The sequence below is a fragment of the Bos mutus genome, chromosome 20 (assembly GCF_027580195.1).
Source record: "Bos mutus isolate GX-2022 chromosome 20, NWIPB_WYAK_1.1, whole genome shotgun sequence".
Lineage (NCBI taxonomy): Eukaryota > Metazoa > Chordata > Mammalia > Artiodactyla > Bovidae > Bos > Bos mutus.
The window spans coordinates 53783119-53806673 of NC_091636.1; the positions used below are offsets into that span (position 1 = coordinate 53783119).

General features: G+C 36.4%; 1 protein-coding gene across 2 annotated transcripts in view; it reads left to right on the forward strand.

The window, feature by feature from the left end:
* The window catches only part of CDH18 (cadherin 18), a 413479-nt gene extending 390255 nt beyond the window's left edge, over positions 1-23224 (forward strand). For both annotated transcript variants that reach the window (XM_005899707.2, XM_070357847.1), the window contains 2 exons: positions 9924-10175; positions 22523-23224. In XM_005899707.2, coding sequence (XP_005899769.1) covers positions 9924-10175; positions 22523-23013 — 743 coding nt within the window. In that variant the 3' untranslated portion in view covers positions 23014-23224. The remainder of the gene's footprint in view (positions 1-9923; positions 10176-22522) is intronic.
* The last annotated feature ends 331 nt before the right edge of the window (positions 23225-23555 follow it).

A 23555-nucleotide genomic window follows, 5' to 3' on the forward strand; every position in this document is an offset into this window, starting at 1 on the left:
TCAGTCTTATTCAGTCATACCTGACAGATTCACACTGTCCTTTATAGGAAGGCAGAGACTCAAATCTTGACTAATGAGAAGGCAAACAGTCTGTAAGCCATCATGACTCTAAAAGGGGAAAGGGTAACTTACAGAAGATTTAATGAATCTTCTGCTGTAGATAGAAAAATATGCTTTTATTCTCTCTTTAGTGATTTTAACCCCTGTTGATTTTTTTTTTACTTTTATATATATATGTGATGAGATGGCTGGATGGCATCACTGACTCGATGGACGTGAGTCTCAGTGAACTCCGGGAGTTGGTGATGGACAGGGAGGCCTGGCGTGCTGCGATTCATGGGGTTGCAAAGAGTCGGACACGACTGAGCGACTGATCTGATCTGATACATGTATACTCATATATATATATAGTATATATACAGTGTATATATTATATAGTATATATATGTGTGTGTATATATATAGTACATATATATATATGAGTATATATGTACTATTCTGTACTTTGTATTGTTTCTTTATAATATTACTTCTAAAAGTGAAGGTTATATTATTTATAAATTTTATCATTTTTAGCAAAATACTTAATATTATTTTCAGATATATATATATGAGTTTGTTAGCCCACACCTTATCACCTTCTTATATACCTACTCACAGTGTCAGCAAAAAAAAAGGAAAACAAAACAAAAAACAGCTGACACGTATTCTAAGCAATAAAAATATGACTGATTTTGCTATTCAGCACCACTTTGCTTTGTTTTCCTGTTGCGAAAATGTAGGTTACACTCTTGCCTTAATTCCTTCCTTGCTCAGAATCGCAAAAAATGCTGCAGGAGTCATCAACTCTACTCTCTGCCTTAAGGCAGAAGAAACTTGAAACATAGAATCTTAAATAATTTTTAAACAGGATTATGTGTTCACTTTTTTAAACTCTGTAAGAATTCATCTTAACAGTTTCCTTCAGTGTTTATAAATACCGTGTCCAAACATAGTTTACTGTAGAATACTTGATTCATTCATTTCCTACCATAATTTAAAGGTATGTGATAAATATTGACAACAGGGTTTCTGCTGCAATTCATATTCCTTTTGCGGGGAGTGGATAAACTGCTGCTCTTATCTGTAGTTCTACAGTTTCTGTGGTTATATTATTGTGATAAGCTTATGAATTATTTTAGATTTGGGTTTCTATTTTAAAAAGCTCCTGTTTTTCTTCTTTACCACCCTATTCACCTAAGTTAACACTCTTATGCAAATTTATATGTGCTTTTCATGAGCAAATTTGCTGATATTCTACAAGATTCATATTTTTGTTTCGTATGTATTCATGTTCTTTTTAAAGTGAATAGTATACAGAGTCTTGTATACATAGATAGACATTATTAGTAGCAGGGAAGGGTTGAGCAGTTTTCAAATGTGGTTTTAATATGTTGATAATAGATAGGAGCTTCTTTTCAGAAATAGATATTTTCCTACTGTGCATGGGGGATTGAGGCTCAAGAGAAAATGGCAAAATGAGCTTAGAATAGCTACTCTATAGCATCTGATGAAATATTAATTTTAATAAACCGATTATTCATCTCCATTGAGAACATACTCAGTGTTACCCTCTATCCTTGTTAGGGTCATTTATGATGGCTATAACTATTTAACAGCAAATTTGTGAATTTGAAAGCAGAATCTCTAGCAGTGGATGGTTGTGTTTATCAGGGATGTAAAAGTTATCAAGAAGGAGTGTGGCAGATGGTGAAAAGGGTGACATTCCAGGGTGCAAATAGGAACATAATGACATATTGGATCAGAGTTCTGTGGTTTGGCAGAAACACAGTGAGGCCAGGAGGATGTTTACAAATTTAAATGAATGGGCAGAATCGAGAGTCTCAGAAACTGAGATTAAAGCAATTCTAGGATTAAAAGAATAGGAAGTCAGGAAACAGGAGAAGAATAAGAATGAACCTTAAGCAGAGACCATGAGGAGATCAAGATAGATTAGTTCATTTTGGTTTTAATTTCTTAATACATAACATAATAAGGAAACTATAACAGAAGACAATTTCCTGCCAAGTGTAGTTCAAATCATTATTTACCAAGTACCTGTTATGTGAAAGGGTATTTTGCAGGAAAGCAAAAGAGTATTGTTTCCTGCATGGACTCTGATAATAGTTAAATTATGACTGTATCTTACTGCTGCTGGAAGACCAGATAAAAATGAAAATGAAATGAATCCATGAATATTTATCTCTCTGGTAGAAAATAAGGTTCTATCTCCTAGTGTGTTTTTTTTTTTTTTTCAGATTAAAAAAAAAAAAAAAACAAAGGAAATAAAGTTTATTCCAATTAAAGAGATATACCTCTTTAATTAAAGATCTCAAACTTTTCTGCTATTGTAACAGATTTGGAAATATCACTTTAATAGTCTGCTTGACTATGCTTGAGATGAAGTTTACCTTTTTGCCTGCATGATCAAATGGGATTGCATGGGCACCTAGTAATTCAAGAGTTTTGAGGAATGCATGGTTTTAGTACTTTCCAAAATCAAAGGTAATTTTGAACTTTAATATAAGACATTTTTGCCCTTGGGAGTATTTTAAAAGCATGCCTCATTTTAACTTAAACTGTACTACCGTTTATGAAAGTAGCACAAAGATTGGAAACATTCAAGATCTTTCAAGACGTTGGCCAAAGAAATAGTAGAGCACATACTACTGATTCAAGAAAATTATATCTGAATTTTAGAAGCACTTTGCTATTTGTGTTATACTATTATACTCTGTAGCCTTCTGTCCCTGTAGAAATATAAAGGTTGGAGTTATTCCTATCCAACCTTACATTTTACTGTAAATATCTTGTGTGAAAGATCCTTCCAAAATTATCAATTATGAAATCCCTGGACTTCTTATAGCTGCAAAAATAAGTTATTATTATTATTATTATTTTTAAAAAGGACTTCAAGTATCATTTCTTTCACAGTCATCACAATGATATTTGTAAATATCTACTTGAGCCAACTATGATATATTTGTATGGCAGTCTCCCTGCTTCTTCCTATATGTCTGCACATCCTTTTCTGAACAAGAAATGGGATATATGACAAAATAAATAATGTACTGTCATCTACTTGAAATATTAAAACACATTTAGGGTTTTTTTGACATTGCATTGAAATATAGTTGCTGGGAATGTCATGAAAATGTTGATTTTATTCAGAAAGACAATAATTACTCAGAGCTTCTCAAAATTTTCTGGAAAATTTCCAAGACATTTTGGGCACCTAAACTCATACAAGACATGTAGAATTCTGACACTCTTTGCTTCAAAGATTCTTCATATGACATATTTTTCAAAACCTTTTATCAATGTCAAGGACTTCAAAATTGAGTTAAAAATATCAGTTTAAGACAATAGATCCAAACTTATGGACAGTATGTAATGGAATATTCCCAGTGAAGAATTGCCTTAAAATTCCACAGCTTTATTGAATGCTTCTGAGACTGCTTCAGATCTATTGCTTCATTATTGCATTCAGATAGTGTATGTATTTGAAAACAAAAGACATTACTCAAGTTCTCTCCCATATGATACCCTTTAAACTTTACATCTAATATGCATCTTTATTTTCTGTCTTCTTGTTAGTTTGAGTTCTTTGTACTAGCTAGCTGTTCAAAATCTCCTTGAATCCTAATCCAGGGTTAGCTATATTGGCTTGGCTTCGAACCATTCTATTATCCTCCGTCTTCATCCAAATTCTTTTTTTTTTTTTTCCTGTCATTTAATTGGGACTTTTGTTTATTTTTATTTATTTTTAATATAAATTAATTTATTTTAATTGAGGCTAATTCATGTTGATGTATGGCAAAACCAATACTATATTGCAAAGTAATTAGCGTCCAAATTCTTAAGAATTAGAATTAAGAACCAACATTGAGTACACATTATTAGAGATTATCCTTTACTTGGCATTGAAAATTAGCACTTCTTATTCACAGATTTAACATCCTGGTATGGTTTCCATTTATTCAATTCATATTAAATTTTGTCTGGTTTAAAGTTATTCTAGACTTTCTGTAATACTTTTTTTAAATTTTATTTTATTTAACTTTACAATATTGTATTGGTTTTGCCATATGTCAAAATGAATCTGCCACAGGTATACATGTATTCCCCATCCTGAACCCTCCTCCCTCCTCCCTCCCCATACCATCCCTCTGGGTCATCCCAGTGCACCAGCCCCAAGCATCCAGTATCGTGCATCAAACCTGGACTGGCAACTCGTTTCATATATGATATTATACATATTTCAGTGCCATTCTCCCAAATCATCCCACCCTCTCCCTCTCCCACAGAGTCCAAAAGACTGTTCTATACATCAGTGTCTCTTTTGCTGTCTCGTATACAGGGTAATTGTTACCATCTTTCTAAATTCCATATATATGCGTTAGTATACTGTATTGGTGTTTTTCTTTCTGGCTTACTTCACTCTGTATAATAGGCTCCAGTTTCATCCACCTCATTAGAACTGATTCAAATGCATTCTTTTTAATGGCTGAGTAATACTCCATTGTGTATATGTTTTTTTTTTTTTTTCTTTAATGGCTGCATCACAAAGCATGAGGGATCTTAGCTCCCAAAACAGGGATCAAACCCGTGCCTCTAACAGTGGAAGCACCAGGAGTCTAAACTACTAGACCACCAGGGAAGTCCCAATACTTGGGACTGGTTTACTTTTTACATCTTATTTTTTTTAATTTTTTTCATTATTATTATTATTTTTACTTTACAATATTGTATTGGTTTTGCCATACATCAACATGCATTCGCCACGGTGTACATGTGTTCCCCATCCTGAACCACCCTCCCACCTCCCTCCCCATACCATCCCTCTGGGTCATCCCAGTGCACCAGCCCCAAGCTTCGTGTATCTTGCATCAAACCTGGACTGGCAATTCGTTTCTTATATGATATTATACATGTTTTAATGTCATTCTCCCATATCATTCCCACCCTCCCCACAGAGTCCAAAAGACTGTTCTATACATCTGTGTCTCTTTTGCTGTCTCGCATACAGTGTTGTCATTACCATCTTTCTAAATTCCATATATATGTGTTAGTATACTGTATTGGTGTTTTTCTTTCTGGCTTACTTCACTCTGTATAATAGGCTCCAGTTTCATCCACCTCATTAGAACTGATTCAAATGCATTCTTTTTAATGGTTGAGTAATACTCCATTGTATACATGTACCACAGCTCTCTTATCCATTCATCTGCTGATGGACATCTAGGTTGCTTCCACGTCCTGGCTATTATAAACAGTGCTGCGATGAACATTGGGGTACACGTGTCTCTTTCAATTCTGGTTTCCTCGGTGTGTATGCCCAGCAGTGGGATTGCTGGGTCGTATGGCAGTTCTATTTCCAGTTTTTTAAGGAATCTCCACACTGTTCTCCATAGTGGCTGTACTAGTTTGCATTCTCACCAACAGTGTAAGAGGGTTCCCTTTTATCCACATCCTCTCCAGCATTTATTGCTTGTAGACTTTTAGATCCCAGCCATTCTGACTGGCATGAAATGGTACCTCATTGTGGTTTTGATTTGCATTTCTCTGATAATGAGTGATGTTGAGCATCTTTTCATGTGTTTGTTAGCCATATGTATGTCTTCTTTGGAGAAATGTCTATTGAGTTCTTTGGCCCATTTTTTGATTGGGTCATTTATTTTTCTGGAGTTGAGCTGCAGGAGTTGCTTGTCTATTTTTGAGATTAGTTGTTTGTCAGCTGCTTCATTTGCTATTATTTTCTCCCATTCTGAAGGCTCTCTTTTTACCTTATAGTTTCATTTGATGTGCATAAGCTTTTAAGTTTAATTAGGTCCCATTTGTTTATTTTTACTTTTATTTCCAGTATTCTGGGAGGTGGGTCATAGAGGATCCTGCTGTGATGTATGTCAGAGAGTGTTTTGCCTATGTTCTCCTCTAGGAGTTTTATAGTTTCTGGTCTTATGTTTAGATCTTTAATTCATTTTGAGTTTATTTTTGTGTATGGTGTTAGAAAGTGTTCTAGTTTCATTCATTTACAAGTGGTTGACCAGTTTTCCCAGCAACACTTGCCTGACTTCAGGCTCTAGTACAAAGCCACAGTCATCAAGACAGTATGGTACTGGCACAAAGACAGAAATATAGATCAATGGAACAAAATAGAAAGCCCAGAGATAAACCCACACACCTATGGACACCTTATCTTTTTACATCTTATATTTCAAGTTTAGAGGCATTGCTCGTCATGTAATATTGCAATTTAAGTGAGATAAAGTTTGTTCTCATACATAATTATATTTATATGTATGTAGATATATATGTATCTTCTTATCTCTTTCATTTTAGTTCAAAATTTGCTTGTTCAAGTTCAGTGAGCCTACTGCCAAGTACATTTTCTACAGGTCAAGAGAGGAACACAATATCCCTTGTCAAGAGCTCATTATTCTGCTATGCTAAGCCTTTCTAGGTAGGAAGCTTTTGCTTTCTGAATCTTCTTTCTTTTCAAAAGTCAGACCTTCAGCTGGGAAAATGAAAGAATATTGTCATGTCTCTGTGTCTGAGAGCTTTCTATTTGAGAACTTAAAGTGCCCTAGAAACATATTCTGGCTTTCTTCTCATTTCTTATCATGTTTCTGATTGTATTTCCAATAATTATCTTGATAAAGAACTTGCTACCAGATGAAGAATGTAAAGTGCACACAAGCCTAGAGCCATAAAGGGGAGTCCCCATCTACCCTTATATCTTATCATGTGATTCACACATAATGTGTAAAACCTCACATATTATGAGGTTTCTTGGGATCAGGGACCAGTGTCTTCCATCTTTTCTTCAGAGGACTGACTGTGAGATCCTCAAACATGTTTGTGTCTGTATCTGTTCATATCTTTTTCTTAGATTAAGAAATTGTGAATAGAGGCAATTTTATATTAACCACTATGCAACATCCTACACCTGATAGATGTACTTAATCAAAGGTCTGGGTTTCTGAGAGTGTACTTGTGATGGTTTTACTCTTAAAAACACATATGATGCAATTTCTCCTCTTTTTTTCCATCATTCTGAAACCTGCTTCAGAGTAGACAATCAATACACTTTTCTTTAAATTTCTCTTCTCCCAAGTAAGAAAATACTGGTAGTAACTTATTAGATTATTTATATTCTATAACACACCTTCAACAACTCATATGATGTATATACTCATATAGATCTATATATAAGTTTTACATATATAAATCACTCATGTGTTTTATTATCTGTATTCCATTGAATGTTTGAAATATTACCTGTTTTTTGGATTAGTTTGGCAATATACAATCAAAATATATCTATATTATATCAATTATCATAAGCATATTCATAAGTAATAGAATTCCAATTTTCTGAATAATAGAAATTGATATGAGAAAAAGAATTCCTAAATTATCTAACAATTTACTAACTTTATAGTGAAAAATCATTAATTGGCAGCTGTAGCCAAACGTTGGATTCTCTGGGAAGCAGGCTCTGGACTGGAGCTTAGAGGACAGGATGCTTCTTGCAGTTTGCCTTCGAGATCAGCAGTTATGGACCACAGTGCGAGTGGAAGAAAGGGCAGAGTGAGCAATTAAGCGACCATAAAATTTGAACATGTCTATGGCTGACCCCATGGGAAAGCTGGAATTAAGCTTGCCCTTCAAGGTTTTCTGCATTTAGCAGAAGTGACTTGATCTTTATAACCTTGAATTAATGAGTCATTGATTATGTGCTGCTCCAGAAGGATATGACCTTGGGCCAGGTAGCAATCGACAGTTCAGGTAACAAGTCACTCTATGCAGGAGTTCTGAACAGCACATACGAATGTGCACCTAAAGGATCCTTTAGCTAATAGATGCAGAAGGAGAAATAACAATGCTGAAATAAACATGTCCTAAGTGCATCCAAGGCCATCGACATGAACTGCCAGTGAACTGGTGAAGAAGCGGCAGTAAAATGGCATCCTGGTTTTGAGCAGGTTCTAGAATGTATTGGGGCGTAGCTTGATTATTGTCTAGCTCTGTGATTTGGGGCATTTTACCCCATGGGACTCAGGTTATTCATGTTAAAAGTATTATTCCTAATAAAAATGAATTTCCCTAAAATGTAAGGAATGTGGCATCCTCTCCCTTTTATGGTTGTATGGATTGATCAAAAGTCATAGCTTCTGCACATCAAAGGAAACTATTAGCAAGGTGAAAAGACAGCCTTCAGAATGGGAGAAAATAATAGCAAATGAAGCAACTGACAAACAACTAATCTCAAAAATATACAAGCAACTCCTACAGCTCAACTCCAGAAAAATAAACGACCCAATCAAAAAATGGGCCAAAGAACTAAATAGACATTTCTCCAAAGAAGACATACAGATGGCTAACAAACACATGAAAAGATGCTCAACATCACTCATTATCAGAGAAATGCAAATCAAAACCACTATGAGGTACCATTTCACACCAGTCAGAATGGCTGTGATCCAAAAGTCTACAAATAATAAATGCTGGAGAGGGTGTGAGAAAAGGAACCCTCTTACACTGTTGGTGGGAATGCAAACTAGTACAGCCACTATAGAGAACAGTGTGGAGATTCCTTAAAAAACTGGAAATAGAACTGCCTTATGATCCAGCAATCCCACTGGTGGGCATACACACTGAGGAAACCAGAAGGGAAAGAGACACGTGTACCCCAATGTTCATCGCAGCACTGTTTATAATAGCCAGGACATGGAAGCAACCTAGATGTCCATCAGCAGATGAATGGATAAGAAAGCAGTGGTACATATACACAATGGAGTATTACTCAGCCATTAAAAAGAATACATTTGAATCAGTTCTAATGAGGTGGATGAAACTGGAGCCTATTATGCAGAGTGAAGTAAGCCAGAAGGAAAAACATAAATACAGTATACTAACGTATATATGTGGAGTTTAGAAAGATGGTAACAATGACCCGGTGTACGAGACAGCAAAAGAGACACTGATGTATAGAACAGTTTTATGGACTCTGTGGGAGAGGGAGAGGGTGGGAAGATTTGGGAGAATGACATTGAAACATATAAAATATCATGTAAGAAACGAGTTGCCAGTCCAGGTTAGATACATGATACTGGATGCTTGGGGCTGGTGCACTGGGATGACCCAGAGGGATGGTATGGGGAGGGAGGAGGGAGGAGGGAGGAGGGTTCAGGATGGGGAACACATGTATACCTGTGGCGGATTCATTTTGATGTTTGGCAAAACTAATACAATTATGTAAAGTTTAAAAAAAATAAAAATAAAATAAATAAAAAAAAAAAACAAAAGTCATCATGCAATTATTTACCATATGAATTAACTATTTTATTCATCATTTACTTCCCCATGGTGTTCGCACTATAACAAAAGTTCTTCAAATTGCAAGTGTAAAACAATGTATCAGTTTATCTGGTGTCTCCATAAATATATTACCTGTATCAGTGGTTCTTAAACATTTTTGTATATTAACCTCACTTGAAGTTTGCTAAACATATAGATACCTGTTTCTATCAGAGTCACCAGGTTTGGGATAGGGACACTAGCTCACCCCCAGTTTGGTGTCCATGAATCACTTTCAACCCTTTGGCTAAAATGTCCACACGCCAAATGTTTATTGCTTCTACCTCCTCTGTCATCCACTATTTCCCCTCCCCTTTAGTCCAGGCCTTATTAATTTTTCACATAGTTTTCTCCATTTAATAACCAGTTTTAGTAACTGGTTAATAATCTCCCTTCACGTTCCTCTATCCATTTCATAAAAGAAAAAAAAATACACATACCCATGTTATCCTTTAAAGGAAATGTGACTCTTTAATGGCGGCTTTACTAAGTACATTTTGTTCTGCTTATGTCTGTCATAGATAACACAGCCAGCATTCTGACAAGGCGGAGGAGATTTAGTCGAACTATTCAGGATGTGTATTATCTCCCCATTATGATCTCTGATGGTGGAATCCCCTCTCTCAGCAGCAGCAGCACCCTCACCATCAGGGTTTGTGCATGCGAGAGAGATGGGCGCGTGCGGACCTGCCATGCCGAAGCCTTCCTGTCCTCGGCTGGTTTGAGTACAGGAGCCTTAATCGCTATTCTTCTGTGTGTTGTCATCCTCCTAGGTAAGTCACTCTAAATCCTAAGGGATGATGGCATTTCTGAGTGTGCCCTACAGCGGTGCGTTCAAAAACAGAGACAGACAGAGACAGAGTCATTTTAACAAGACTTTAGAGCTAGGAATGCTTTATGTAATACCAAAACTTGACTGCACTGATTTTCTTTTAAATAACCTTCTTGATACCATAGTTAATCTTGAAATAATTTGGTTCGAATGTAATGAGAGTTGAAATGTGAGAAGAAAGGGTAGGATAAATCTTTTTAGAAAAGATCTACTTTAGAAAGAAATGGTATTAAGTATTCTGAATCCCATATTGAAAGGGCTTTTCCAATTTATTTCAAAGAACATAAGTGACATTATTTACAATGAATCTGACCACAAATTAAAAAGAATAAGTTTCCTGTAGAAACTTCTATCAGTCTAAAATATTAGTTGGTCATCAACTTCAGTTGAATTTACAGGACTAAGTCTAAAATAATTTTTGGTCTCAGAGATATCAGATATTATTATTAAATTAAAACTAATGTATTTTAATTTATTGAATTACATTTTTTAAAGAAGATAATTTCTCTAATTTTATGTTCTCTTTGATAAGTCAAAAGTCTCAAATAATAAATGCTGGAGAGGGTGTGGAGAAAAAGGGAACCCCATACACTGTTGGTGGGAATGCAAATTTCACTTTGGAGATAAAAAACTGGAAAAAACCTTATGATCCAGCAATCCCACTGCTGCATTGAGGAAACCAGAAGGAAAGAGACACACCCCAATGTTATAAACTGTCCATCAGCAGATGAATGGATACAGTGGTACATAAACAATGGAGTATTACTCAGCAAATTAAAAAAGAATACATTTGAATATTTTTTTATAAGGAAAACATAAATACAGTATAGCATGTATATGGAATTTAGAAAGAAAGAATCTTTTGATTTAGAACAGTCTTATGGTTTGGGAAAGGGTGGGAAGATTTGGGAGAATGTCATTAAACATGTGAAATGTCATGTATGAAACGAGATGCCAGTCCAGGTTCAGTGCACGATGCTGGATGCTTGGGGCTGGTGCGCTGGGAAGGCCCAGGGGATGGTATGGGGAGGTTGGGAGGGAGGAGGGTTCAGGATCATGTGATTTTTTTAAAAAAAAAAAAAAACAAAACAAAAAAAAAAACCTTACCAACTGCATTTGAAGCCAATATTATTATAAACTCTTTAGAATTACTATACAAAGTGAGACAGCAAATTCAGATATTTTTTATAAGAAAGGTAGATGTAAAGAATCTTTTGATTTAGAGTTTAAATGGGTATGTATAAACAAACTTATGTGTATATGTTAGAAAAACAAACAAAATACATACTTTGGTGAGACAGAGATATTCTTGTCCCTTGTTTTGTTCCTGGGTTAGAAGACAAATTACTTTTACAGAGGAGTGGAGATCAAGGTGACATGAGACTGAGTAGAAAGGATGGGGTAAAATGAAAAAAAAAAAAAAAAAAAGGTGGGTTTGGTTTTAAGAGTCCAAGGAGAAGTTTAAAGTAGGCGTGTCCCATCATAACATCTGTATGCTTAACAAAGACAGCTATGAATGAAGTGGATAGCAGATCTCATGATGACAAGAGAGTAGGTAGGCAAATCAGTTAGGAATACAATACATTTGTCTCACTCAGACACAGCATAATTTGGACCAGCACATTCCCTCATGGCTCAGCTGGTAAAGAATCCACCTGCAAAGTGGGAGACCTGGGATCGATCCCTGGGTTGGGAAGATCCTTTCTAGGAAGGAAAGGCTACCCACTCCATTTCAGGTCAGTAAGCAAACATTTAATATTTATGATATGGTGTTTTTTCTAGAAACACGTATCCAAGGCTAAGAGTATAATGGCCAAAAATTACAGAAAACAAACAAACAAACAAACAAAAACAAACTTGGATAAACTAGATATGCAGCTGAGTTAGAACAGTATCAGAGACTTTTCATCTCTTGCTAAATGTGAATCTTCAAGATCTTCATTGATCTTCCCAGAGCTGAGGGACACTAGAAATGCATTTTGTTGATGTCACCACAGCCAGAGACGATGAAGAGAGAAGGATAGACCAGGACTGAGCTGTGATAAACTGCAGTGCGATCACCAAGTCAAGAAGGATGAAATACCAGAGAAAGCAAAGCAGAAATCACAGAAGAAGGAACAGAATTAGTAAGGGTGATGTCCTAAAATCAAAGAAAATAAGTGTATCAAGGAGGACAGAGCATTAAACCATGCAAAAACTGCCTAAAAGTTAAGTAAATTGAGCAGCAAAAAGTGTCAATTGCACTTGGCAATTTGAAGCATGGAGGTTTAACTCTTCATAACAAGAGCTATTTCATTGTAGTACAGTCTTTTGTAGTAGAAGCATGGTGGTGAAGGCAACCAGAAAAATCAGATTTTTCCCCTTTTTTTTAATTTAATTTTTTAAAGTATAGTTGATAAGAAATGTTGTGACTCAGTTATACACATATATTCTTTTTTTCATGTTCCCTTCCATTATGATTTAGCATAGGATATTATTCCCTGTGCTATACAGTAGGACCTGTGCTTTATCCATCCTATATACAATAGTTTATGTCTCCTAATCCCAAACTCCTCTCTCACCCTCTCCCCCAACCCCCTCTCTCTTGGTAGCCACAAGTCTGTTCTCCATGTCTGTGAGTCTGTTTCTGTTTTGTAGATAGGGCCATTTGTGCCATATTTTATAGTCCACATATAAGTGATATCATATGGTATTTCTCAAAAGCAACAACCAAAAAAAAAAAAAACCCAAAGAATAAACAGCTACAAACATTGAATCCTCTAGATTTCCTAAATGAAACTACAAAGAATAGAACTCAGTGACTTTTTGTAAGACAACTATACTTCAATTAAAGAAAAAAAAAAAAAAAAAAGAACACTCTGACATTAATATAAGTTCTTCCAAGTCCTTATTCTGAAAGATATTTCAGTGGTGGAACCTGTTACCTTTGGCTTTTATTTTCATTTATCATCAGAAAATTATTTTGCATACTAAGATTAAAACCTTTAAAACTGACAGATATCAATGTAAGGTACATTTAGGCATATTATATAAAATAATATTCTTTACCAGCTGAGCTACAAGGGAAGCCCAAGAATACTGGAGTGGGTAGCCTATCCCTTCTCCAGTGGACCTTCCCGACCTAGGACTTGAACTGGGGTCTCCTACATTGCAGGAGGACTCGTTACCATCTGAGCTATAAGCAAAGCCCCTATATTACATAAAAAAATCATTTCATTATTTCGTGAAACAATACATTCCTTTAATTGATTTTATGAAAATGGCTTTTCCCCCCACTTTGAGGTAAATAAGAGAATATTTCTAAAAATTATGCTATACATCAGGGCTAATGAAACAAAGGTTACATTTGATATGTTTGCTCCTTCAATTTTTATTGAAAATCAAATGTCTTTACACTATAGTTCAAAAGTTGCAGAATTTCTTAACCTTGGGTTTAAGCAATAATTATTTGTAATGTAATTTATATTTTTCATGGCATTTTAAGGGCATATATTGTTATAGAGAAAATATCTGGCCCACAAACTTGAAATATAGACATTTGTAATTTTGAAATCAGTTCAGTTCAGTTCAGTCATTCAGTCATGTCTGACTCTTTGCAACCCCATCAATCACAGCATGCCAGGCCTTCCTGCCCATCACCAACTCCCAAAGTTCACTGAGACTCACGTCCATCGAGTCAGTGATGCCATCCAGCCATCTCATCCTCTGTCGTCCCCTTCTCCTCCTGCCCCCAGTCCCTCCCAACATCAGAGTCTTTTCCAGTGAGTCAACTCTTCACATGAGGTGGCCAAAGTACTGGAGTTTCAGCTTCAGCATCATTCCTTCCAAAGAAATCCCAGGGATGATCTCCTTCAGAATGGACTGGTTGGATCTCCTTACAGTCCAAGGGACTCTCAAGAGTCTTCTCCAACACCACAGTTCAAAAGCATCAATTCTTCGGTGCTCAGCTTTCTTTACAGTCCAACTCTCACATTCATACATGACCACTGGAAAAACCATAGCCTTGACTAGACGGACCTTTGTTGGCAAAGTAATGTCTCTGCTTTTCAATATGCTATCTAGGTTGGTCATAACTTTCTTCCAAGAAGTAAGCGTCTTTTAATTTCATGGCTGTAGTCACCATCTGCAGTGATTTTCGAGCCCCCCAAAATAGTCTGACACTGTTTCCCCATCTATTTCCCATGAAGTGATGGGACCAGATGCCATGATCTTAATTTTCTGAATGTTGAGCTTTAAGCCAACTTTTTCACTCTCCACTTTCACTTTCATCAAGAGGCCTTTTAGTTCTTCTTCACTTTCTGCCATAAGGGTGGTCTCATCTGCCTATCTGAGGTTATTGATATTTCTCCTGGCAATCTTGATTCCAGCTTGTGCTTCTTCCAGCCCAGCGTTTCTCATGATGTACTCTGCATATAAGTTAAATAAGCAGGGTGACAATATACAGCCTTGACGAACTCCTTTTCCTATTTGGAACCAGTTGTTCCATGTCCAGTTCTAACTGTTGCTTCCTGACCTGCATATGGATTTCTCAAGAGTCAGTCAGGTGGTCTGGTATTCCTATCACTTTCAGAATTTTCCACAGTTGATTGTGATCCACACAGTCAAAGGCTTTGGCATAATCAATAAAGCAGAAATAAATGTTTTTCTGGAACTCTCTTGCTTTTTCGATGATCCAGTGGATGTTGGAAATTTAATTTCTGGTTCCTCTGCCTTTTTTAAAACCAGCTTGAACATCTGGAAGTTCACGGTTCACGTATTGCTGAAGCCTGGCTTGGAGAATTTTGAGCATTACTTTACTAGCATGTGAGATGAGTGCAATTGTGTGGTAGTTTGAGCACTTTGGCATTGCCTTTCTTTGGGATTGGAATGAAAACTGACCTTTTCCAGTCCTGTGGCCACTGCTGAGTTTTCCAAATGTGCTGGCATATTGAGTGCAGCACTTTCAACAGAAGCTGACTGTGGCTCAGACCATGAACTCCTTATTGCCAAATTCAGACTAAATTGAAGAAAGTAGGGAAAACCACTAGACCATTCAGGTATGACCTAAATCAAATCCCTTATGATTATACAGTGGAAGTGAGAAATAGATTTAAGGGACTAGATCTGATAGATAGAGTGCCTGATGAACTATGGACAGAGGTTTGTCACATTGTACAGGAGACGGGGATCAAGACCATCCCCATGGAAAAGAAATGCAAAAAAGCAAAGTGGCTGTCTGGGGAGGCCTTACAAATAGCTGTGAAAAGAAGAGAAGCGAGAAGCAAAGGAGAAAAGGAAAGATATAATCATCTGAATGCAGAGTTCCAAAGAATAGCAAGAAGAGATAAGAAAGCCTTCCTCAGCAATCAGTGCAAAGAAATAGAGGAAAACAACAGAATGGGAAACACTAGAGATCTCTTCAAGAAAATTAGAGATACCAAAGGAACATTTCATGCAAAGATGGGCTCCATAAAGACAGAAATGTTATGGACCTAACAGAAGCAGAAGATATTAAGAAGAGGTGGCAGGAATAAACTGAAGAACTGTACAAAAAAGATCTTCACAACCCAGATAATCACGATGGTGTGATCACTGACCTAGAGCCAGACATCCTGGAATGTGAAGTCAAGTGGGCCTTAGAAAGCATCACTATAAACAAAGCTAGTGGAGGTGATGGAATTCCAGTTGAGCTATTTCAAATCCTGAAAGATAACACTGTGAATGTGCTGCACTCAATATGCCAGCAAATTTTGAAATAATGTTGGCTAATATGTGAGTTCACAGGCTGCCAGAAAAATATCAGCAATATCAGAAGTAGCAATACTTTATTTTAGAACTTGTAATTCTGAATTTGCATTCAACCTCAACAGCTAAATAAATCATGAAACTAATATTTTGATACTGAAATGTTTCAGTTAGTAGCTCTTTGTGAACATGACTGGCATTGTGGAAATTCAGCCCTATTTTTGCCACTAATTAACTGTGTGATCTCAAGACCACGGTATTTTTGCTTCTATTTATGAATCTATGAAAATGAAGTTTCAACTAGAATAACCTTACAGTCATCTGTAAGAATTTTTGTTTCTTATTTATGTTTTATTATAGGCTAGATATTATTCAATATTTTGCAATTTGGTAGACCCCATCTATGTATACATCAATTACTAGAAAATGGTGCTTGAAAACCAAAGGGCCTAACTTTAAGTGCCAAATGTGCACCTTGTGAGTTATGTTTTGTCAGGATTAACTTTTCAGATCCCTTTTAAGAAATGGATAGGAAAGAATTTACAGTAAGCCGTCATGATGCAATCCTTTTGGTGCTAGAGGATGGGGTTCTTGGAATTCCCTTCCTCTCCTGGGCATCTGACATCTCTTTCCCAACCCACTGCATTACTTGTCAGAGGCTCCAGAACTGTGGGCAGAGCAAACCAGGGCAAGAGATCATTTTATCAGGATCTAAAATGGACTTCTTCCAGCTACCTTCATAGTCCACACATCACATATAATCAGCTGACTTAGATGAATTCACCAAGTTGTTTGCTCCTATTTGGGGATGTAAATTTCCTCCTGCATGGGAATCACGGTGGATGTGGTAAGAGGAGACTGAGGGGCTAGGAGAGGAAGTAAAATTGATGAGAAGATAAGTGGCAAACCTGTTTGTCATCAGAGTTATTATGAATGACTTTATGGATTCCCCTGGGTGTGAAAAAATAAGTTGCAGTGAGAAGTGTCATTACCAATTATGGCTACAGAACCTAATAAAATAATCTCCCTGACTTGGGCCACTTCATCCTATCAAATTTAGTGCTAACATATGATGATACAAAAAAAGAATCAGTGATATTTAGGGGTAAAAATATCTGCTATGAAAAGTATTTGGGGGGTATGTTAGGAGTCAATACATAATTTATTCAAATGTAAGTTGTATGTCAGTTAAGTTATGAAAATTCAAAACCCCTTAGTACTCTGGGTATTGGAAAGATTATATGAGTAAGTAAATATAATATAGAAGAAAACAAAGAGAAAACTGTTTCCACAAATTTGAATCTCTTAATGAATAAAATAATGATATGGTAAATTCATTTTAATTTTCTTTGAAATGAATCATGCAGGATTAAAATCCTGGTCACACTTAATGAAAATAAAATAAAAAGAAATACACTAACCAAGAATAAAATATTCATCAGGATGCTGCTGCTACTGCTAAGTCGCTTCAGTCGTGTTCGACTCTGTGCGACCCCATAGATGGCAGCCCACCAGGCTCCCCCGTCCCCAGATTCTCCAGGCAAGAACACTGGAGTGGGTTGCCATTTCCTTCTCCAATGCATGAAAGTGAAAAGTCAAAGTGAAGTCGCTCAGTCGTGTCCAACTCTTTGTGACCCCATGGACAGTAGCCTGCACCAGGCTCCTCTGTCCATAGGATTTTCTAGGGAAGAATACTGGAGTGGGTTGCCATTTCCTTCAAATACTACAATTTATTCATTTCACCCCAGTTCATATAACTAAGCTGCAAAATACCAGAAATCATTTATAATATAATTTTGAACAGAGGACAAGCTCTGTATCTCTCTTTCTCATTTTCAACAACTCCGTGGCTCTATCATAGTATATTTTCTCAGATGAAACACTGAAAGAAGTGCTACCCTGTTATACGTCTATAGTTTGATATACTGTGAGGGATTAATTCAAATATATCACTTGCCTGCCAGTTTTAAAATTGGGTTTAACTTTCAAGTATGATTATTATCTTCACTCATTCTCTTTAAATAAATTTGGCCTTGCGATTTTAGGGAAGCATTTTTTTTTCAAACTTTAAGAAATACTTTCAAGCAAACTTAGGTCTTTGGAATTTTTAGGAACATGAAGCTGATTTTTTAAATATTTAAAAATTATTTTCCTAGTGAGACAATTACTATTCATGAAGACTCAACCCAGTGTCACATTGTCACTCTCAGAAAAAATTTTTTGTTCATCCACATAAGAATTGTTTATGGATTATCTGCTGTGTGCCATCTGCTCCAGAAACATCTACTAAACAAACATGAGTGTAAAGAGAGACATTAGGAATGTACCTTCCACATTCTTCTCTGCATCCATATTCTTCTCTGAGTTGATTTAAATTTGCCCTTGACTATCCCAGGTGGCGCTACTGCTAAAGAACCCGCCTGCCAATGCAGGAGATGTAGAGAGACATGGGTTCGATCCCTGGGTGGGGAAGATCCCCTGGAGGAAGGCATGGCAGCCCACTCAAGTATTCTTGCCTGGAGAACCCCATGGACAGAGGAGTCTGGTGGGCTACGGTTCATAGTGTCTCACAGAGTTGGACGTGACTGAAGCGGCTGAGCACGCACACGTGACAGTTTCACACTAATTAGTACGGTGTGGCTCAGACGGTGAAGAATCTTCCTGTAATGCAGGAGACCTGGGTTCCATCCCTGGTAGGGAAGATCTCCTGGAGAAGGGGATGGCTACCTACAGCAGTATTCTTGCCTGGAGAATTCCATGGACAGAGGAGCCTGGCAAGCTACAGTTCATGGGGTCAACAAAGAGTCAGACAAGACTGAGAGACTCACACTTTCACTTTCAAAGGGACTGTATGTCCATATGTGTCCTGGTATTCTGATGTAATTATAAGTGAAGTCCCTTTACACCCTTAAAAGTGTTCCAGATTGTATGGATAATTATATATTGATCTTTATAATAAACAGGTATGCAACAAATCTAGGAATCATTTGTCACTGGCAAGTAACTCTCTTTGCCTAGAAAGAAATAGATGTAAAACTGTACATTCGAATTTAACTAGCATCTATATTTTGAATCAACCCATATAAGTCAGGGATAGGTTTTAAGCTTTAGAAGCTATCATGGAGAAGGCAATGGCAACCCACTCCAGTACTCTTGTCTGGAAAATCCCATGGACAGAGGAGCCTGGTAGGCTGCAGTCCATGGGGTCGCAAAGAGTCAAACATGACTGAGTTATTTCACTTTCACTTTTCACTTTCATGCATTGGAGAAGGTAATGGCAAACCTACTCCAGCATTCTTGCCTGGAGAATCCCAGGGACAGTGGAGCCTGGTGGGCTGCTGTCTCTGGGGTCGCACAGAGACGGACACGACTGAAGCGACTTAGCAGCAGCAGCAGCAGCAGAAGCTATCATAACAATAAATCCAGCATTATCAAATATGTTACATTAGGCAAATAGAATACTAGTATTAGTAAGGGATGTATATTACTTCCATACTTTAGTAATAGTATTGATCACATTCTCCCTGTTATACATCACATAAAGTCCCTTGACATCCATCATCAGCCATTTGAACATAAGGAAAAATAGCTTAATTTATTGAAAACACTAAGAAATTTTATTATAATAAATTAGGCAGTGTGTAGAACTATCAGTAGATATTTTAATCTAGAACAGCCTCCTCACTTAACCATAATGATGAGCAGAAATATATGGTGGATAATAAATATAAACCTCTGGATAGAATGAAGTATGTTACTTGAGGATTCTGCTTGGGCTACTGAATTTAAAGGCTATACGCTGAATTTACACTAAAATAAATAGTGAGATATCAAATACTGACGGCATTCAGCAAAAAGAGTAAGTCATGTGAATAGAAAAGTATTGTACTCTGTAACAGAGCATTTATGAAGCGGGGTCATATGTAGAATCAGCATTTCATTTCCAGCCTTTTCTGTGATCACTCCCTTCCAAACACAGTGATCAAAGCTTTACCATGTCAACTCTAATTTCCCCATTGCATTTTCACATTACCCAGTCAGTATCCTTTTACTCCTTACATTTCCAGATGATTCCTTAACTCTCTGTAAAGATGTTTTGTCTTTTTTGTTTTTTCTTCATTCCCACAGTCTTCCACCTGCCTCAAATTTAGACTCCTCCCAGTATTGTGACCCTCTCTTTCCACATATGGTAGACCTCTCTCTCGTAATTATCCTATCCACTTCTGGCTTGAATGCCTATTCTTTTTCCTCTCCATATTTTCAAGACTTCAAAGCATGTACACACTATGATATATAGTTCAAATTCAGCAACACTTATCTAGTTTAGGGCTATCATAAAAAGGGGGTAAACTATATGAAGACAAGCAAGGAAATAATAAAAAATGAAGAATAGAAGTTACTTTTTAGAGGGGAAGGGAGGTATAGAAAGGTTGTTTCTAGGGTATCAGGTATGTTCTTTATCAGAGGATAGCTAACCCGGTGTTTGCTTTATGATCATTTATTTAAGCTTACATATAATCAGGATTTCCAAGTAAAATATAATATACATATATAAATAAATAGATAAATAGACAAAATACAGCAAAGAAGTGTGAAATTTGTATAAAATTATAGATCTGTAGGTGTTTATGCATGTATGTATATGTATGCACTTACACACCTTCAGATATATTAAACAAGACATACTTATGCTATGCATATACACATATATGTATGCATACGTACATGTATATATATATATAAGTATATATATATATAGTTGTATTGTATTGATATATATATATATATATATATATGTATATATTCCCTGATTTTTCAGACAGTAAAGAATCTGCCTGCAATGCAGGAGACCCAGATTTGATCCCTGGGGCAGAAAGATTCCCTGGAGAAGGGAATGGCAACCCACTCCAATATTCTTGCCTGTAGAATCCCATGGACAGAGGAGCCTGACAGGCTACAGTCCATAGGGGTGACAAACAGTCAGAAATAATTGAGTGCCTAACACTTTAACTTTCATACTTAAATTATAAGCAAAAATATGCCCCATGCATAATAGTGAGATAAATCTATATTATATATATATTTTTTTAATGTTTCCATAAAATATATCCATATTGCTTTGGACATAATTATATATATATGTATGTATGTATATATGTACACACACTATATAATATATGTTGTTTATGTGTACACATATACATACATTATACATGTATTTTTGCTGTTTCATCTCATGTTATACATATAGTATATTTTTGTTGTTGTTACCATCTCAAATTCACATTTAGTTGGGTGTCCTGAATTATTCATTAAATCTAGTTATCCTACATTCCATTTGAATTTACTTCTCTGATTATCATATTGTGATATTTAAAATAAGAGTGAACCTAATACTTGTTATAATAAAATGTAGAGTATCAGCTAACCAAGAAGAACACAGTCTGTAGAGATGAAGTAAAAGACCTTGGGCCTAATGACAAAAAGTAAAATGAGATAATTCTGTTTAGTAATGGTTTAATACCATCCAACTGAATAATTTGAAAGTAATGAAAGAACAACCAAAGTAAAATACCCAGGATAAATTTATATCAATTTACCCAGTGGCTACATTACTGGTAATAAGAAACTATTCACTGTATTTGGAAAAATTTCCCTAAGACACACATCCAACAGGACACTCAGTTCTATGTACTTTTTCATGTTCTATATTTTTAAAATACTAAAGTTGAATATGGCAATGGAAATATCATCACCTTTAATGTGAAAAGTAATAAACTAGAGCCCCAGCTTTTCCACCCACCATTTGTATGACCTAAACTTATACAGTATTTACTCATGTAATTTTTCCTGAGTCTCAGTTTTTTCAATTTAAAAGTGAGGATATCCCAGCTCTATTTTGAGCATTAAATAAAAGTTTTATGTAAAGAACATTGTGTAAATGGAAATATTTCTTCATGAACATAAAAATAAATAACATATTTTGAAATCTGATAGTTAAATGCAATAATTACAGCCTGATAACATCATTCTAAAGGATAATGGACAAAAGAGATGAACCATGTAAAATATCCCTGCTTTTATTCCTACCCAGAATCAAAAAGGGTTAAAGATAGGGGCTCCTTCTTCCTGTTTTACAAAAACTTAAAATACCCTGCTTTTAGTGTATGCATCTTTAGATGAATTAATATCTATAGATTGACCCCTCCACACACAATTATTTTACCAGTCAGAATTTCATATTGCTTTTCCATCATCTATTCCCCTCAGTGTAAACAATGAGTGGTTAGACAATCACAAGTCAGGAATCCTGAAAGCATAGCCTGGCAAATGAGAATATCATGGGGTTCACCAGATCAACTATTCCCATTGTTTTGTAGGGACAATCATTTTCTACATTCTTCGGACTATTAAAAATTCTTGCGGTGGTATTTAGAGAGTGCAGAGATCACAGTGTAAGCCCAAATGAAACAAAGCTGATGAGAATAGTTGGAAATTGCTGATGTCCAATCTCCAAAAATGTTCTTTTTTCTAACTCTTCATCCTCTTTCTGTTTTTGCTTAGCGATTGTTGTACTCTTCATCACCCTGAGACGCAGCAAAAAAGAGCCCCTGATCATTTCAGAGGAGGATGTGCGGGAGAATGTGGTCACCTACGATGATGAGGGGGGCGGCGAGGAAGACACGGAGGCCTTTGACATCACCGCCTTGAGGAATCCATCTGCTGCTGAGGAGCTAAAGTACCGCAGAGATATCAGACCGGAAGTGAAACTTACCCCCAGGCACCAGACATTGTCCACCCTGGAAAGTATAGATGTTCAGGAATTTATTAAGCAAAGACTAGCGGAAGCTGATCTAGACCCCAGCGTCCCTCCTTATGACTCTCTGCAGACTTACGCCTACGAGGGTCAGAGATCAGAAGCTGGATCCATCAGCTCCCTGGATTCAGCAACTACTCAGTCAGACCAGGATTATCAGTACCTTGGAGACTGGGGGCCCGAGTTTAAAACATTAGCTGAACTCTATGGAGAAATAGAATCTGAAAGAACAACTTAGGGGGTCAATCCTTGCAACCTTCTAGAATTTGCTTACTGAGCAAATGGAGATGTAACCTCAGCAATGGCAAGGAAGAAGCTTGGAAACAGTACTTGGAACTGAACAAGCAGAGCACAGCTACTGTAGAAACAAGTGCCCTTTTCATGATTGAAAACTGGGTTATTTAAAGGGAAGAAAGTCAAATTAAAAAAAAGAAAAAATCAGAGAAAAAGCTATTGTTCCTTGTGTATATTTTCAATCGCTCAATAAAGTCTGTGTACTGTTTAATGAAGAATACCTGAATTAAGCCAAACAATGATATTTGTTTCAATATCTTGTGATTTCTTTTCAAAAAGCAAAACTAAACAAAAAGTTTCCAAATCACTTGTGACTCTGATTTCTAGGGGTGGTACACTGATAATCATGTGGTGGTGAAGGTAATCATGACCTTTTTCCACCTTTTTGGGTGGACTTGAGATCCACACCCTATTATGACACAGCTCATTAGCCTCATCTTGAAATGACAGGAGGTATTTCCAGCCTACCAGGCCACTCCATCATGG